The following is an 18,139-nucleotide window of genomic DNA, read 5'->3' on the forward strand; positions in this document are numbered from 1 at the left end:
CCTGAATAGAGCTTTGAGGTTCTCTGGGAGTTCGGCCCTTCCAGCATAGCCCGGGTTCAGAGTGATGAAGATCCCCACTGTCTGCTTCAGCTCGATCTCCTCTCCCAGGAAATGGAACCTACATACACACAATTAAATGTAAGACCATATTAGCAGACTACTTAAGAGAGAAGTGTATGGGTAGTCTATTGTGCGTGCCATTATGTCAATATGAACCTTTGCTTCTTGTTGCGTACAGCATCCTGTATAGTCTTGACCTGCACAGCTACAACAGACAGCACTTCCACAGAGATCCTGTTGAACTCGTCGAAGCAGCCCCACACCCCAGTCTGAGCCAGACCCTTATAAATGTTTCCTATAGACTGTAGACACAAAGACCAAGTGAATGGTTGCGGAAAAATAAATTAGATTATTAATGCTCTCAATAGGACATAATGTGTGTGTCCTCAGTGCTACCTTGTAATCCATCTGTTCTGAGCAGTTGAACACATACACCATAATGCCCAGGGATCGTCCAAGGTCTTTGGTGGTCTCTGTCTTACCCGTGCCAGCTGGACCAGAGGGGGCTCCACTCATAGTCAGATGGAGAGACTGGGTCAGGGTGATGTAGCACCTAACTCAAGTACAGTTGATACATATAGAATAATAAATCAACATTCATATGTTTAGCAATGGCAACATCGGTCAATGTACATTCATGTATTGGTGTATTTTGGAAAAAAAGTTGGAAACATTTTTTAAAAAATCAGTTCAGGTCACACACCTCCTCTCCACAAAAATAGTAAGATGAATGTGTACCTGTCTGTGAGTGGCGTGATGACCAGTCTGTTAGTGTTCCCCAGGTATTCATAGCTGAACTGGAACTGGGCATCACAGATGTTTACATAACAGTGGCTGGTTTCGTCGTCCCAGCGATGGCGTAGCTGGGACAGCCACGCAAACGCCTGGCCTGCTGTCACCTAAGAGACACAGTGACATCAACAGGAGGCTCTTCTGGCTTGTTAAATGCCTCATTAGACGAATGTATGTATCACCTCAGCATTACCTTCTGACTTATGAGATTAGCGACCACATCCCGTGCATGGACATCGATGGTGCAGATGGTCATAATTTTCTGTCTGTCACCAGGAGTTAAATCTCCAAGCAGCATATGAATGAGCGAATTCAGCTGTATGATCTAGAAAAGAAGAATTTGCAAAACAAAATTGAAGAGTGTTCATCCACCATCCAAACCATCAGCTTTTCCTGGTATAGAAGCACTACCTGCTTTTTGTTGTAGTCTTTGAGGGCAGTCTCAAATCCCTCCTCCACCCTCTCAAAAGCAATGCCCACATCTGTGGCCCACCAAACCTGACTACCAGTCAACCCAACCTAGGAATGGAGCAATAGCAGATTATGAGTGTATTTATTAACGTTATGCAGGTCATTTACAGATTGTGGACCTTCAGACCTGTGCAGGATAGTCAAACAGCCACTGGTCTCTCGGTTTGTCCTCATACGCAGCTACTGCCTCCTGGATCTCTTTTTGAACTGTGCAGCGCATGGTGCTCTCCAAAGCACTTAACCAACACTCTGCCTGAAAAAAAAGTCTTCATAAAATTTATTTAATAAAAAGAAAATGATTCTATATTATATAGTATTTTGGACTTCTTTAGATCATTGCATAAAGCAACTGTATACACTAATAGATACATACATCTGGTAAGCTTTAAAAAAATCAGAGGATGTAATTTGGCAAAGTTGTGCCAAAATGATGCAATTAAAGAATACAGCCTTAAAGGCTTATTTAACGTGTATTAGCTGACAAAGAAATCCAAATTGGGTTTTCATTTCACCTGTCCTTCACAGACGCATGGCTCAGAGAATGGAACATATTCTCCCTCTCTGCTGTACATCCCTATGGCAATCGTCTCCTCACCCTCCTCCCCTCCTCTCTCTGAGTCCCTGAAGCGAAGATCTGCTATGTTGTCAAACAGCTTCAGCAGGTGTCTTGTCACCTTGGAAACACAGGTTGACAGATTTTTGTTCAATTTCTATCTTAAAGGTTGAGTTGAAAAGAATCAATGTGATGTCTCTCATCCTTTTCTTTAATTCAACGTTCTGCTCCATAACACTAAGACAGGATTCGAAGAAAATATGGAAACAATGCTTTTTTCACACATTCCATCTAGGAAAATGTAATTACATTTTTTATCCGTCACCTGTTTGGGCTGTGTTCCCTTGGAGACAATCTCCAGCAGGTCTGAGGCGGATACAAAATAGAATCTAGGGAATGTGAGTCTCTTCGTCTCCAGGTATTCTGCCAAAGCCTTCTCACACACAGACAGCCTCTGCTGCAAGGTCTCCAGGTTCTCCAGGAAACCAGACTGGTTGGTCACCTCTACCACATTATTGTTCTGCACCACCTCAGTCATCAAGCCCTGGGAAAGAGAAGGAGAAAAAATGTGATAAAAAGAATAGTAAACACAACATAATTACACGGTGAGTTGGATGTACTTTTGGCAGCTTAGCGCTCTTGCGTATTGTATATCACCTGGAAGTCGGTGTGTATTCCTTGGAAACGCTCAGCATCGTTGGCCAGCTGGCTGCGGATATCCTGACTGTTAGTGAAGATGCTGTTGAGGTGAGCCCAAGTTCTTTGTACAGACATCCAGGAAGAGATGACCAGATCAGCTACCATCAGCTTTCTCTGCCACCCGCTCACCTCTGCCTGGAAATACTCGACGTACTTACTCATGAGGATGTTCTGCAGCTGAACCTGAGGGAGGATAGATAAATTAACAAAAGAGCTTACCATGAGTAACATGATGATTTTTAAGACGCATTTTAAATTTAGGTTAACTAGAAAATTGCATGCCTTTCAATATGTTTTTTTGCAATGTTTTTGTTCAATTACTTTTTTATTGTCAACACTAAACAAAGGCATATTAATCAATTTAAATCTAAACTGGACCCTGATGTCATACAACATCATTACACTTCCAAAAATTAGACATAAAAACCAGATATCACATCTTTGGAACTATCTGTGCATGTATCTCTCTTACTTGGTTGTCCTCAAGTGTTTCTATCAGGTTCTCATCTGCTTTGAGCAGCGGGGTTCCCGTACTAGTGTGAGTCTCATATGACAAAGACATTACACTCCATGTCTGGGTTATTTCTGCCAAAACCTGCCAAAAAAAAATGGAGTAAATATTGACCTATGTCACTGAAGATGGGGAACAGATAAACATTGTGTGGCAGGAGAAGTCAAAAGTATAATCATTTAACTGAGTTGGTTATGCATGTTATTTCTGCAGAGCTTGATTATCTTATATCATTGTTAATCTAAGGCTTACACAATTCAATAATTGAATGATTTATCATCAGGGGAAAAATGTAGGGATCTTTTTCTACTACTCAAAAAAGATACATTTCAAATGTATCATCCTATTTTTCTAATCCTTACATCTAGCTCTACACGAGATAAACTATCTATACTACTATACAGGTCTATGATTCTCACTTTCTCTATGGCCATTTCTTTCACAGCCTTGTCCACAATATTTTTGACCTCATCCTCGACACGGTGAAGCTGCAATTCCAGCAGGTCCCCCAGGATGGTGCCTTCTCCCATCACAAACCTGACCTGAGGACCAAAAGGAATATACCTGAACCATGAGTCTGATCAGATTTCAGATCAGGATGATTGGGTTCAGTGAACTGTGCTGGTCATTTCAGGCCTGGACCTGAGCAGGCAGGATTGTTGAATGAAGGCAGAGCACATGAAGACAGGATTAAAGAAGAGCTAAACTCAGTATATTGGCTAGAATCAAATACAGAAAAGAACATGATGATTGATGAACCATTATTAACCCTTGATAGAATGAGACAATGTGAAGTAGAGCCTGAGATAATCTCATACCCGGGTGGTGTTCATAAGCTGTTGCCAGTGTCTCTCTCTGACAGCAGAGTTCTGCAGCTCGTTGACGGCTCTCAGAGAGGTCAACAGGTTCTTCACAGTCGACTCCAGGCCCATGTAGACATCCCAGACCCTTACCTCCTTATCTAGCATCTTCATCTCCTTTAACATGCAACAAAGATAGTCATAAGTTATGAAAACATTTTTAGTATTTGAACATGTAAGCTTGTCTTACTTTGGCAAATCGTCTGAGCTCCATGTCCATCTGCTCAACATTGATCTCTTTCCAAGGAGTCTTGGTCCAATCCTCTATACTGGTCTACCAAAAAAAAATAGAGAATATGAACTTATAAATAAAACACCATCTTTTACTACTGCATAAAAGTTTACATTTTGGTGAAGAATACACAGTAACATGGATGCTTGCAGTATAAATGGAGTTCCTTCTGCCCTATGCTAATGATTTAATAAGGAGGCTCAAACATAGCTGATGTTGGTGTGTTTGTTTTCTGCAGAGCTACGTAGAGCATAATCGGGCTGTGCATTCTCATTGATCTCACAGTGCTATTTGATTACAATAATCTTGTCAACGATTAGTTTCACAATCCACATGCCTCACTATAGATACGTCCTTGTTTTGTGATTAGAAATCAGTGTTAATATAAAAGTTTTTACATCGTAAACAGTACTAAATAATTGATTATGTTCAGTTACTGCTTTAATGCAGAATCTTCCACATCTAATCTCAACACCTCAAGAGCATACCTTCACAAAGATGACCATGTCCCAGACTGCTTTGACCAGAATGATGTCAGAGCGACACTGGCGCAGTTGCTTGTATTCCGGGAAGCTGACCTCGAACAGGTCAGCTGTGTCCTGCAGTTTTTTCATTTCTGCCTCCATCTCTGCTACTGCTCGATTAGTCTGGAGACAGAAACAGTTTTAAACAGGCTTAAAATTCAAATTTTTGTTATAAATACAATTTCATCAACTACTGGAGGATAGCACTCGTCAACAAATGGAAGTACTTTAGTATCTGATAGTACGAATTTCTGTGAATACGTTCAGTTTGGTTACATCTTGTAGAGATGATTTTGCTGTTAGCAGACTACGATCTATTCTGAGAAGATATGACTATATTTGAAGAGAAACGCGTTATATGAGGTATCACAAAAGTATAATGTATGGCCTCAGTTGACAGTAGAATGATGAAGTGTTCTTCAAATAGAGGTTTGACATTTAAAGAGTAAAGGTAATGTGATTCTTCATACCATGTATAGAAATATCTAAAGTGGGAAGGAATTTGTGACATCTGTTGTGCTGTATATAATGGCTCCACACCGACCATTAAATTGTCTATCTTTCAGCCTGCACAGAGTCTCAGTGTTGTCTGTTAGATTAGAACCACGGCCGTGATATGCTGCGTTAATATTATCCAGTCTGTTGATAGATTCAGCTTTAGGGACATTTATATTATTCAACCCATCAGTATCCCACAGCACACCTTATCAGTTAGCTTATATGGCTCCTTTGCATTGATCTTAAAGATTGGGTCAGTGCAAAACTGTTCCCTGAACTCGTGCTGCTTCACCTAAAAATGAAAAGAAACACATTTAAGTCTTCCTGTCATTAACTAGGCACACTGTGGTGTCATATATAATGCACGAACGAAACAGAGAAGGTTTATCTGTCAGATATTGAGCTCTTTGTATGGGGTCCCCCCACTGACATCCAACCCTGCTCACACACAGACTTACCTCAAAGCGAATACATTTCCTGCGTATAACTGAAACCTCATTTGATTGTAGTGGAGCCACTTCATGTTTTACTGTGAATGCAATTTTCTTCAGACTCTTCCACTTCTCTGGCAGCTCCTGTGTGTCACAATGTGGTCAAAAAGTGAAGATAATCAAAAATGTACATATCTGCCTGCAGTATTCATATTTGTACACACTTCTAGCTGGTCGTAAACGCTCTCTGGCAGCTGCTGTTCGTAGGTCTTGAGCAGTTCAGCTGTAGACTTAAGAGGTTTGAAGTGCTGCTCGTTGCTAATCTGTCTGTCTCTTATGGCCATGAGGTAGCCCATGATGTTCACAAGGCCTGCGTAGTCACCATCAGAAACTTTTTTGGACAGACCATGAGCAGTGTCCTGGAGAAAAGAGGACAATTCTGTAACGCTGTGGGAAAGAAGAAATAGATTAATAGAAATGACAACGATGAGAGGTTTCAAAATGAAGTGGAGGAGTACATGATTAGATTTTTTAAATAAATTAGATTTATAATTAAACTATAAGAAAATCTAGTACCATTACAACGGGTTCTAAGATGAACATTAAAGACGAAGGAATTAATTTAATTACTTTTTAGACTAAGACAACAATAAGTATACCGTATTTTCCGCCCTATAAGGCGCACCTAAAAACCTTAAATTTTTTCAAAAGCTGGCAGTGCACCTTATAATCCGGTGCGCCTTATATATGGATCAATATTGAGGTGCAACAGGTATTGCAACTACGGTAAGCAGCCGCGGACGTAGAAGAAGTAGTGCGCGATGCATGCTGGGATATATAAAACGGCGTTTCATTCGTGTGTTTGTGTAAAGACCCTGAAATGGCTCCTTCTAAGAGACACGCTTACGACGATAAAAGATGAGTGAATGGTTGAGAGAAATTTATGTGAAGAGACCGGGTGGCTTTTTTCACACAGCTCCGTCCCTATTGATCTGCGACTCCATGCGCGCGCACATCACCGATTGTGTCAAAAAACAAGTGAAGCACAGTTACTTTACCTGCAGAAATACAATACGATAAGATATCTGCTTGTCAAAAAATGGTATCATTCAGGTTATTCATGTCTTTTTGTTGTAGCTCTTGTCTTATCAAAGTGGATAATAAGTAACAATATTCTAAGCTTAATCTGATGTTAAAATCAAATCCTGGAGTTTTAGAGTTTACAATGTCATAGCCATCAGTCCTGTAGAATGACTCAGTTTGAGGGGACAAGTTAAAGGGATGGAAGTTTTCTTCATGTGATGCTTTTTGCATCCCATGAAGAAAACTTTCAAGCAAAGAAAAACACATTTTTCTCTTAAGAACTTGCAAAATGAGGGCTGGATTCACGACCATTCAACACTACTACCATGTTTCTAATGATACACAGCTTTATGTAAATGGATGAAGTATCCCTTTAAGGACTTGTCTTTTTTCTGTTCCTATTGTCTCACTTTCCCCTTTTTAAACGTTTTTGTTTTTGGAATACAGTTTCAAAAAGGAGAAAGAGAGACAATAGACATTTGCCCGTGCTTGAGTATGTGTGTTTGTGTGTGACACTAACCTCTGGTTCACGTGGTTTAGCAGGTGCTCCTTAAACATCCAGCTCCACCTCTTGATCACATTCATGAGTGTGTGCTTAAAAGGTCTGATGTCGAGCTGCAGCCAGCCACAGAAAACCCTCTTGTCGTCCATCTTGCTCACTCGTACATACAGAGACTCAAATAGATTGATCTACAATAGTGAACATATCATAAAATGCAAATATATAGGTTACATTTTGGTAACATTATTAAGGGAAGAGGCTATTCCAAGTACAAATGTAAAAGCAGACCTGTTCTTTAAAATTGTCCAGTGTGGGTGGGTTCTTTTTCAGCTCAAAGTCAGCATACAGCTCAGCTTCCTCTGTACTTAAAACGTGGCCATATAGAAGGAACTGCCTCATAAACTCAGACCTGTGAAAGTTGAGGATAAGAAGCCTAGCTTTATGCTAATTCAAAATCCATGTTTATTGAAGTTAGAATGTTATTTATCATTTGGTTATGAAAATTAAATAAACAGGATTCCTTATTCTGACTAAAACTTGTTGGGCTCTAATTCAAAATGGACTGAAAATGATTAAAAACAATGAAAATTATCAGTTTCAAAATTTAACATATTGTCTTTGGGCGAGTTTCAATTAAATGAAAACGTGTGTATGTGCCAACAATTAAGAAATCAGACATATTCATTAATCAAAATCCTTTCCTGACCTGTCATCAGTCCAGAGGTAGCGGTAGCTCGCAAATGACCCCTGATATTCTCGGACCTAAAAGAAAAATCCACACAATTTAAACAACTGTCATCCTAAATCATCATAAGTGACCACATATAAGTTGTTAGCCAACACTTACTTTAGAGATAGCTGCACGTGCACGTGAGCGGATTACATGACACATTTCTGACAAATCCTCAAAGTCATTTATGTCAGTCTACAAGATGAAAAAAAGATAGACTATTTAAAAATATCTGATTCTTAACAGATGCACAGAAGTCAAGTATGAATAATCTATAATACTCAATACAACACCTGGTAATTGTCCAGTTGTTTATGCTTTGCCACTCTGGGAATGAAGGATGCCAAGTTGGTGATGTTTGCCACCATCTTATCCACAATATCATAGAAGTTACCGCCTTGGCTGAAGTCCAGCGGAGGTTCAAAAGTCATTTCATTGCCGTTGAGTACCAGCTGGACCTCAAACAGCGGTGTTATGCGCTGAGCAACATCTGTGTTGTCCATTAGGTACTGCAGGGAGCAGCGTACTGCACTGGTAAAACCTGCCAGGATCATGCGGTCTACATATTCTGTGTAGGCCTGCCACTCAGTGCTATACAGGTCTGTAACACCCAGCAGAGACTGGTTCTCCTGTAGCAAAGGGGGACAGTGATGTTTTAGAGGGAGATAATCATATATATCATTGAGACATTAATGTAAGTGAGCTGTGCATATATATTTTTGATTAATATTGTTAATAAACCTGGAGCAATGTGTGTATTTGCTCCCCTGTACTGGAGATAAGAGAATGCTGTTTGGAAACACTCTCTTCAATGTCAGAGAAGACGAGGAGAGTAGAGCCTCGGTTCTTTCTGGTGATGAAAGCACGGTGGCTAAATTTCCCAATAAGATCCTGGATGGCCTCTACATTAGATTTACTCTTTTGGACACGACTAGAAATGCTCTGTTGAAAGAAACGGGAAACAATTAATGAACAACCAGTTGCCTACACAGGAGCTTTCAAACTTAAAAAAAATCAAAGAACTTGATGTGCAATCCACCGTGTTATAAAAATCTACTCCTCTTTCGGTTTCAAAAGCTTGTACAAAGTTCTGATACTGTACCTCCAAGATTGACATTGACAAGCAGCTTTCTTAAGCAGTAAATCTAGTTGAAGTGCAGTCCCTCTCACATCATCTATATAAGTGATTAATTGTGTTTAATTCATGACAAAGCCTCTAATTAATCAGATTTTTCTTAATCAATTAAAAACACCAATTCCAACACAAAAAAGAGTAGACACAATTTATTCAGGTATATTATTTGATCATGCTGAGATTCAATGTCAGCACAAGATTATTACCTTTACCAGGTCTCTTGTGCTCTTAATGTACTCCCATAAGTCATCCTGAGCCCAGGTCAGGTCCCGGAGTGCTGGATCCAGCTGTTGTCTCGTCCCATCCATCTCATCTTTCACCAATCCCAGCTCTACAGCAAGGATGGTGCTGTGAAGCTGGTTGTACCACTGGGTCACCAAAGCCAGAGTCTGTGTATACTAAAGGCAACGATGCATCATTAATACTTAAACAATGGATGTTGTTATCCTACTGTATGTGGAGCCGTGTAGACGAGACTTAAACTGTAACATCCCCAAGGGGAAATTCTTCTTCACAGGTTTGAGAGCAAGTACTGAGTGTGTTGTCGCGGCAGAGTTATGTTGTAGTTCCTGAATATACTCCATATCCATTGAAACACTATGAGCTTTGCTACCCACCGAGTAGAGTTGGTTTCGTTTGGAGTAGAGATGGAGGGCTGCTTCAGGAATGTTTGTGCTCTTCAACATAGTCAGATACTTCACCTCTCTGAGCACTGATGTCAGCTGGAGAGGGAGCAAAGGGGGAAGTGTAAAAACGTAATGAATGTAAAGTTTACGTTTGCTGTTTTGATTCTAACTAAGACATCTCAATAGTTGAGAGCTAGATAGAAGAAGTTCTGAGAGAGAATAGCTTGTTAGTACTTACTGGAGGACTGAAGTTGACCTGGAACAAGCCTGTGTCAGTGTCCAGTGTAAGCAGCGGTTCCTTAAGATGAGTGTGACAGATCTCCTCGAGGCCCTCAGTCCACTCCGAGAACATCTCTTCATCATGCTGGTGCAGAACCTCCAGAACACGCTCACACTTCTGCAGGACATCATCTGCTTCGACACAACCCAGAGGCCTGGGGGGAGGAGAGAGCAAAGACAAATAACAAGTCCTTGAACACTAACGATACAACTTGACTTTTAAGTTAGTTAAGTAAGTTACTTTCTTAGAGTTAGGAAATAGATCGACAAAACCTATTCTAATTCACAGAACAAAGGACTTACTAGAGGACACTGCTCCAACCCAAAACAATAACACAACTAAACTATCCTGTTGAGATATTCTAACCCAGAATTACACGTGAATTGTCTTCTCATTAATGCACAAGTTAACATGTAATCTTCTGGACGATAGCTGTTCCGTGAGATAACTCGTACACAACTTATGTATGTGTGTGTGTGTGTGTGTGTGTGTGTGTGTGTGTGTGTGTGTGTGTTTGTGTGTTTGTGTTCTAAGTATGGTTTATACATACATATGGGCAAGTTGGCAGAGATTGCTTCTGTTGATAAGGATGCGATTCCGAAGCTCCTGGGACCATTTGAGGTTCCCTGCTATAGGCGGCATGTTCTTTCCTAAGACAGTAGAGCCTGACAGCAGCTGAAAAGAAAAGAAAGGGTGAGTTAATATTCAATAATGTAGGGAAGTTCTTTTTAAGTTGTTACTGTTTTTGTAAGATTTGTGTCTCATGTTTTGCTTTTTTGTATGAATTATAATACCATGTGTCACTTGCACTGATGTTCAATACGTCATTCGCTGTGATACTTCTTTTTGTTCAGCCTTGCTTACCCCTTCTCTGTGTTGATCAAGTATTAATTGACAGTGGTCTACTTCTTGGCTGAACATAGCCAACAACATGTTGTAGTTTGGAGAAAAAAGCTGGTGGATCCTGGGTCTCTCAAGCAGGGTGCTGAAAATCCTTAATAACTGAAAGGACATTAACGAAAAAGAACACGCATATAAAGATAGAGTAATATGGTTTCCTTGAAAATAAACTATAGACTTATACAAAAGCAATGCCGCTCAATCATCACATAAATGTGTGGTGGTGACTGTGTCTGCAGAGAGCCCGTTCTCTGGCTGTATTTTGATGTTTTTAGTTGAGTCACGGTGTGGATTTGTTTTCAATGAGCCAAGGAGGAGGGGCTCAGTTTGGATGTTATGAATACAAGCTGCAACAAGCAATTCTACTACCTCTCACTGTTCAGGTAGAGTGACGTCCAAAAATTAAATTGTCATTTACTTTGGATGTTGGTTTGTTTTAATCTGACTACCAATGATTTGAAATACTCACTGACAAAACATCTTAACATTTTCCACATGCTCTTTTGTTTTCACACAGATGTGTGCAACACAGTGCAACTGTCCATCTTCTCTCTGCATGATCCTAAAATATAGGACCTAATCCACATGGTACATGTGGAACAAACAAACCTTAAAGGCTGACTTCAGATTTTTGGAGTGCTGGAAGGCCAGGTTGAGGACAGTACCCAGCCTCTGGTCAAAGTCTTTGTTCTGATCCATGAAACTCCAGTAGTAATGCACAAAGTCCTGCAAACAAGGTGGCATTAGACAGAATAAATCCCCTTGTGATAACAAAATGCAATACTTACGGATTGGTTAAACTAAAAGGGACCAATTTCAAAGTTTTTATTAGCCAACATAAAACTGTCATTAAGTATCTGTAAATAATCTAGTTAATTAAATATTGAAGCACTGACTTACAATGAACACTATCACAGCTGATTTGTGTTGCTTAGCAACAACCGTGTTCTTCTAATTTTTAATAACCATAGTGCTGGGCTGAGAAAGGACATCTAATTGTTATTTTTATTATTCTGGTATGCATGTCTAGGCCACTTGTGAATCTCTGTGAATCCCGGCCCATTGGGTATCAAAACATGTATTAATCTCACTTGGCCTCACATTGGCAGTATAGTCGAGAGGGTCATATTTGCTCTCTCTGAGGGTCCGCCAGCAGTCATGAAACTCCTCACTCATGCTGAGGACCATCTCACTGAGGACTTTCCCTCTGGATCCGCCTAGTTCAACCTTCTCCAGTTTCAGAAAGTCCAGTGCTGCTGCAAAAATGTCCTACAGTGTGGATAAGGGAGGAAAAGCCAGAAAATGTCTTTTTTTCTTCCAAAGATTAGAAATTTAAGCACACACATTTAAAATGTCCTTTTAAAATCAAGAAACAAAGGGCTCTTTTTATGAACATATGCACCTCAATCATATGCAGTCTTTCGATTATGCGATCTGAGCGTTCGAACATGAGTGTAGAAGGAAAATCCCACAGCATGATGGTCTGATTGTGACTGTAGTACTTGTGGATCTGCTGGCGGTGAGTATGGAACAATTGCTTGAAGGTGCGCAGTACTGAGATTGTAATCTGGACTCTCTCAACCCCTTCCTCGAGTTCCATCTTAAACAGTTCTTCAGGGATAAGGTAGGCAATAGCCTTGATACAGATACACAAAAATTAAGTAGATCAGTTGGTTAAGTCACTTATTTATGTTAGTCCGTGTACTCCTCTTCTACATAGAGATGAATCGCTGTACCTTTTCAATGATCAGGTTGCAGAACTCCTGCAGGATGATCACCATGCGTTTTGGAGTGCAATAGTATTGGGAGCGGCTCCAGATGAGACACAGTGTGTGGAAAAGAGGTGGCAACACAGAGTCCACCTGTGGGAAACTTTTCTCTTCTAAGGAACTGATCAGTCTCCTCAGAGGTCGTAGATAAAGATCGATGTCAGAAGCTTCCAGCACCGCTGTAATAAACGTAAAAGACATATGGATGACTTCTTCCTGATTGGAGTTCATTTAACAGAATATTAAACAAACCTGGACCTAAACCTGAAAATCAAAATCATTCAGCAGCTTAACAATGTGATAACTGAGCTACCCACAAAGAAAAAAGAGCATGATGGCATCCCAAAAAAGGCAAGGAAAGCTACATGAGAGTGATATTTGATATTCAGAAGGAAATAAAGTGGCAAAACAATTGTAATCCTATTGTGACAGAATTAAAAGGACAATCGGGTCATCTGTGTATTTAAACAATGTAGAAACACTGTTTAAATTAGAGCTGTAAAAGTCTGCATCTGCAGTAGGAGCAAAATATATTAAGACAATGAATGCCTAATTGGATTTTAGGTAAAAGTAATTGAGAAGCAAGGTTGTAAGAGACTCCATTATATTATAAGGGAATGAATGTATTACCACTGACAAATAGTGACTAGTTCAGACCTACCCTCATCAACTTGGAGGCAGACATCCTTAAAGGAGGAGTAATAACTACTCTTGACTTTTCTCAGGATCTCCATGATATTCTTTACTTTGGGGCTCCGGATCTGAAAACAAGGACATTTTATAATGTGTAATCATTGCTTCAGCACATCTGTTTCATCTATTTTACTTCAATACCACATAAATTAAAGATTCACAAATGACTGGAAATTTGATTTGATTTTTTCAGAGGTGGGATAACAAGTAAAGGGGGTTGTGGACCCGGACATGTGTGACAGGTGTTTGCAATGTTTATACAACTATACATGAGGGTAAGAGACTATTAAAACACCTCTTAGTAAAGTATAGTCCATGACAAGACCACCATTAACTATCTTCGAAAAATGAAACTGACAATCTTAGCAATAAGAGCAATCACAAAAGGTTTTGCCATTCGACGTGTTTGGCTCCATTGACAATAACAAATTTAGACAGTTCATGTTGTTGACTAAAATGTGCTTTTAAAAGATAAGAAACAAAGACAAAAAAAAACTCTTTTGTGCTTTAGGAAAAGCAACTTTAGTTTAACATTTAAAAAACGTTGCATTTAACAATTGCCACAGAACCACTGTCATACTTGTGACTGGATGCCGAGCAGGTTTTCCCTCTGGGTGGTCCAGAATTGGAGCTCCACGTTGGGGCCAGGGTGATCTCCCTGAAGCAGCACCGTACCAGAGTCTTTTTTCAGGACATTCCATATCTGGCCAGACCACTGAACTATCAGAGTTTCTATGGAGTATAACAAGCTATGGTCCAGTGGCCAGCCAGTAGTGCTGAAAGAGACACAGTGAGGAAACCAGCACGAGGGGAAGTGTAATTAAAGGCCTAATAAGGTTAAAGTGAAGTTCACAAACTACATTTGGTACTATCACATTATTGTAGAGAAAATTCCATTAAATGAGATTAAATCTCATAAACGTACTGTATTTGACATAACCAAATTATAAACAATTCCTGAGTTTTAATTTCCTGTCTTGATTTAGTTTTCATGTTTCCCTAATGTTTCTGTGTGCAAATGTTTCCTCGTGTAGTGTTATTGTCTTTACTTGTTTAGTCTTTAGTGTTTCCTAATATATTTTGTAACATCTTCCCCCTTTTCCTCTGTGCTTCTTCAGTGTATTGTATTCTGTTGGTGTGGTATGTGGTTTGTCTCTCTGCTCCTGTGGATTACCTTATTTTTTTTCTCCTCGTGGCTCTTTTGGACATTTTAGATTTATTATTTAGGTAAGTTTGTTCTCTTGGCTTTTTGTTAGATAAATCTTTCATTTTTTTCTGCACTTGGGTCCTCCTCCGTGTTTTTCAACAACCTGAACCCTGACACAAACAAGTCATGCATGTCTTGTTTGTGCAATATGTTAGCAACACACCCATTTATGATTTCATACAATCAAGACTTAAGCAAAAATACATTTGGACAGTCTATTACATGATAACATTATTATCTAAGCAACAGCCCTTGATATTCACCCACCTGATGCTTCACATGCATAGATGATATTCATACCTGTTTAGCCAGCCTTTGTCAAACACTAGAGTTAAATATTTATTACTTTGCAGCTATGGCATTATCTTCACGTGTCTCTGAATCGTCATGCATTTACAAACTTTCATAAACATATTTTATCTGCTGTATCTTTAAGGGGGTGTAACTGTCGCCAAGATGTGACTCTTTAACATAATGTTTGCATACTGAATCTTCCCTTGCTGGTTTTGTTGTCCTTACAATTTATTGAACATCGAAACCCACACTTAAATCAATGTAGTCAAGTAAACATGATAAAACCTTGAAATTAGGATCAGCGTCACATGCATGCGAGACAAATATACGTGTTGCTTATGGAGAAACAGTTGCAAAACTTTATACGGGTTAAAATTGCGACGCAGCCCATGTTATAATGTTGTACCCAGGCAAAACATGTAAATACTTAATCAAGTTTTGCTGGGATGTGGTGCCAACCTTAACATAAGTAGGACCTAACTGTTATTTGGATATCTCATAAGTTCCACATGCTGTAATACCTCAAAGAAAAATGGCTTAGCTGTTAAGCCATTCTACTTTAAGAAAAATAACTCATGTTTTCAGACTACACAAACCTCAGTACAATATCTTGAGGTCGTGCTCTTTCCACACTCAGTGGTAGAGGAAGCAATGTCCGTCCTTCAGCGCGGCCTCTCAGGGTCACCACCCTGCTCCTCAGCTTCTCCAGGTGCCTGTGGATGTCATTGGACACTACCCGCGGCCAGTCCTCATGATTCAGACCATTGGACAGCACACAAACAAGCACCTATGCAGGTCACACAGTACATGCTCATTGTTTCAATTGGACACAAACTGTGTAACAACAACAACGCAATACACACCTCCTTTGTCATGTGAGCTATCTTTGGTGGTCTTAAAACACACGTACACAAACACTAGCCCACCTCAGATATGACCACAGGTAGGTGCTCCATGGGGTGTCCAGGCACTTCTCCCAGTCGAAATTGGTGTCTGAATCCTTGGCGGGTGATTTTCTTTACACCCCTCTTTAGTACACACAGCAGTTTGGTCCTCCATGGTGGGGATGTCTTCAAAGACGCAAAAACAGTAGGAATGCTTTCAACAACATTGAAAGCACCAGAAATAAGCAGTGACTTATTTCAAAGAATTTTGATGTTAGATGGGGTGTAGAGAGATCAATGTGCAGAAGTAAAGAAAAGTCTATGTAAGTCTATATCTATGAGTTTGTGTGCGCTTGTTTTCCCTCTGGGATTAATAAAGTATCTCAGATTTCTGTTAAACTCCAAAACACATATAGTGTGTAACTGTGCTGGATGGTACAGCATTCATTCATTTTCTGCCCCACCACAGTGTCATAACCTCAGTGATAGTATACACCATGTTAAACCTACAGAACTATGTTTAAGGAAAACAAATGATTGACTATTCAGTATGTACTTTACACTAAAATATAATTGAATTGCCTCAAGAAAATGAATTTAGCCAAGATGGGAAACTTAAAAATTAGAATTGACACACCTTAATAAAAGAAGCTTTATGCATCGCCTGTGTGTATTTTATACCGACCAATGTGTATTTCTTACTTGAGCATCCCCTGCATGCAATGTCCCTCCAGGTCCAGTGAAGAACAGCAGTCTATTGGTCCAGATGTGATCCAAGAAATCCAATATAATCCTCTGGTTCTCCTCTGCTCCGATGAACCGGTTCCATTTATCCGTCTTTACTCTCAGCACACAGAAGGCCTGCTCCCGAAGGAAGTCCACCCTCTCATCTGACAACACAACCCCAACTTTGAGAGAGGGCTCCTGGGGGAGACGCACTTCTCCACTGCCTAAACCTCCACGGTTACTGCTTGTGCTGATATCAGCCATGAAGGTTCAGCTGGCGGGAAGAAGAATGAGAACAAATATCTTATTGAGTGTAAAGTTGGATGTGAGGCAGTAAAAGTAGTGTGAGGTAAATTGTACAAATTTGCCCGAGTCCTCCGAGCCAAGATAAGAAGTTTTAAATTGATGTTTCCCCAAACAGAACAATGATGCAGTCTTTTTCTCTGCCTGCACCTTATATGTTCTCTTTTTCAGGTCTGAGGGCTACAAGCTGGAAAAATGATACACACCTTGATGGATAGGTTGACTTGTCACTGTGACAACACTGGAGGCTATTGGTGTTGCCTGAAAGGCTTTGCAACCCAATCCTGTAACCTGAGCATTCAGAGGAGGCACGACAACAGGGACATCTACAGATCAGGTAAGGGTATTAAACCAATTAGGATGCTTTTGTTAACTGCAAAAAAAAGAAAAAAAAAAGAAGAAAAAAAAATACTATAGCTTAAAGATAATGTAGGTCTTGTTTGTCCTCTGGCATACTTACCTATGCAGTGTATATCCTCACCACATGGGGGCAGTATTGTACAGAGTTTCTGTGTCTCGTAACTGTAATCCAAAGTGACCCTATCTGTGACATCCTATTACATATGTTATGCCTATTGTATAAAAACATAGAAAAATGGGACATTTCTCTAACTGAGTTACTTAAAATACCACAGCAATGATTACCCTTTTAAAGATCTGGAAGTTTCTGAGTTTAACCCTAATTCATGGGTGTCATTTCACAGGCCTATGGGGGGGTTCAGCTTTGGAACAGCCTGTATAATAATTTAAAATGTTTCTGCTTCAATTCAAGACCAATTTCGTACAGAAATAGAATAGAAATAATGATAATAATGCAAATAATAATACAAATAATAATACAAATAATAATACCAATAATAATAATAACAACAACAAAACTAAATATAGTGTAAAAATATGGAAAAAATTAGTTTGCATTATTTTATTATTGTACAGCCATAATATGCTGTGTATACACATATATTTGTAATATGTTGCGTATACTCTAGTACAGAGTTGGATGTCTTGCTACATCTTGTATTGACTTCTTCAACAGGGTTAGGTGCAATAAGTCTTTAACTTCAGCCGAAACCCTTTTGGTCTGTAAAATTGTTGATGTATGGAAAATGATCATTATTATTTTTTGCTCATTTCATTTTGTTGACCACTGACAAAAAAAACCCAAAAAAATAACAAGGGCTGACTGGAGAAAGCAGAGCTTTTCTGAGATGTCTGATATTTGAGTGTATTTAAAACCTCATGGCCACATATTCTACTGTTGCTCTTAAGGTTACGCAATGCCTTACAGTTCAAACAGATGGTATAAACAACTCTTTCAATAGAAGTCCTGTAAAAAATGGCTGCAAGTTTTCATCACCAGTGTTCCAACATAGTCT

The 18,139-nt window shown here is 39.6% G+C and overlaps 1 protein-coding gene across 1 annotated transcript in view; it reads right to left on the reverse strand.

Moving 5' to 3' along the window:
• Positions 1-16,478, reverse strand: part of dnah9l (dynein, axonemal, heavy polypeptide 9 like) — a 36,620-nt gene extending 20,142 nt beyond the window's left edge. The window contains 39 exon segments of the mRNA XM_079348744.1: positions 2-132; positions 136-157; positions 217-362; positions 457-613; positions 799-959; positions 1,046-1,177; positions 1,264-1,371; positions 1,451-1,576; positions 1,836-1,997; positions 2,202-2,420; positions 2,534-2,758; positions 3,048-3,170; positions 3,506-3,628; positions 3,905-4,063; positions 4,137-4,220; positions 4,667-4,825; positions 5,406-5,492; positions 5,659-5,775; positions 5,856-6,078; positions 7,235-7,404; positions 7,505-7,625; positions 7,923-7,978; positions 8,064-8,141; positions 8,240-8,575; positions 8,688-8,888; positions 9,288-9,479; positions 9,699-9,803; positions 9,946-10,141; positions 10,538-10,662; positions 10,852-10,989; positions 11,497-11,613; positions 11,989-12,156; positions 12,290-12,523; positions 12,624-12,835; positions 13,318-13,417; positions 13,930-14,125; positions 15,447-15,637; positions 15,777-15,920; positions 16,437-16,478. Of these exon segments, the coding sequence (XP_079204870.1) occupies positions 2-132; positions 136-157; positions 217-362; positions 457-613; positions 799-959; positions 1,046-1,177; positions 1,264-1,371; positions 1,451-1,576; positions 1,836-1,997; positions 2,202-2,420; positions 2,534-2,758; positions 3,048-3,170; positions 3,506-3,628; positions 3,905-4,063; positions 4,137-4,220; positions 4,667-4,825; positions 5,406-5,492; positions 5,659-5,775; positions 5,856-6,078; positions 7,235-7,404; positions 7,505-7,625; positions 7,923-7,978; positions 8,064-8,141; positions 8,240-8,575; positions 8,688-8,888; positions 9,288-9,479; positions 9,699-9,803; positions 9,946-10,141; positions 10,538-10,662; positions 10,852-10,989; positions 11,497-11,613; positions 11,989-12,156; positions 12,290-12,523; positions 12,624-12,835; positions 13,318-13,417; positions 13,930-14,125; positions 15,447-15,637; positions 15,777-15,806 (5,630 nt within the window). The 5' untranslated portion in view covers positions 15,807-15,920; positions 16,437-16,478.
• Positions 16,479-18,139: the final 1,661 nt, after the last annotated feature.

The sequence above is a fragment of the Symphodus melops genome (assembly GCF_947650265.1).
Source record: "Symphodus melops genome assembly, chromosome: 7".
Lineage (NCBI taxonomy): Eukaryota > Metazoa > Chordata > Actinopteri > Labriformes > Labridae > Symphodus > Symphodus melops.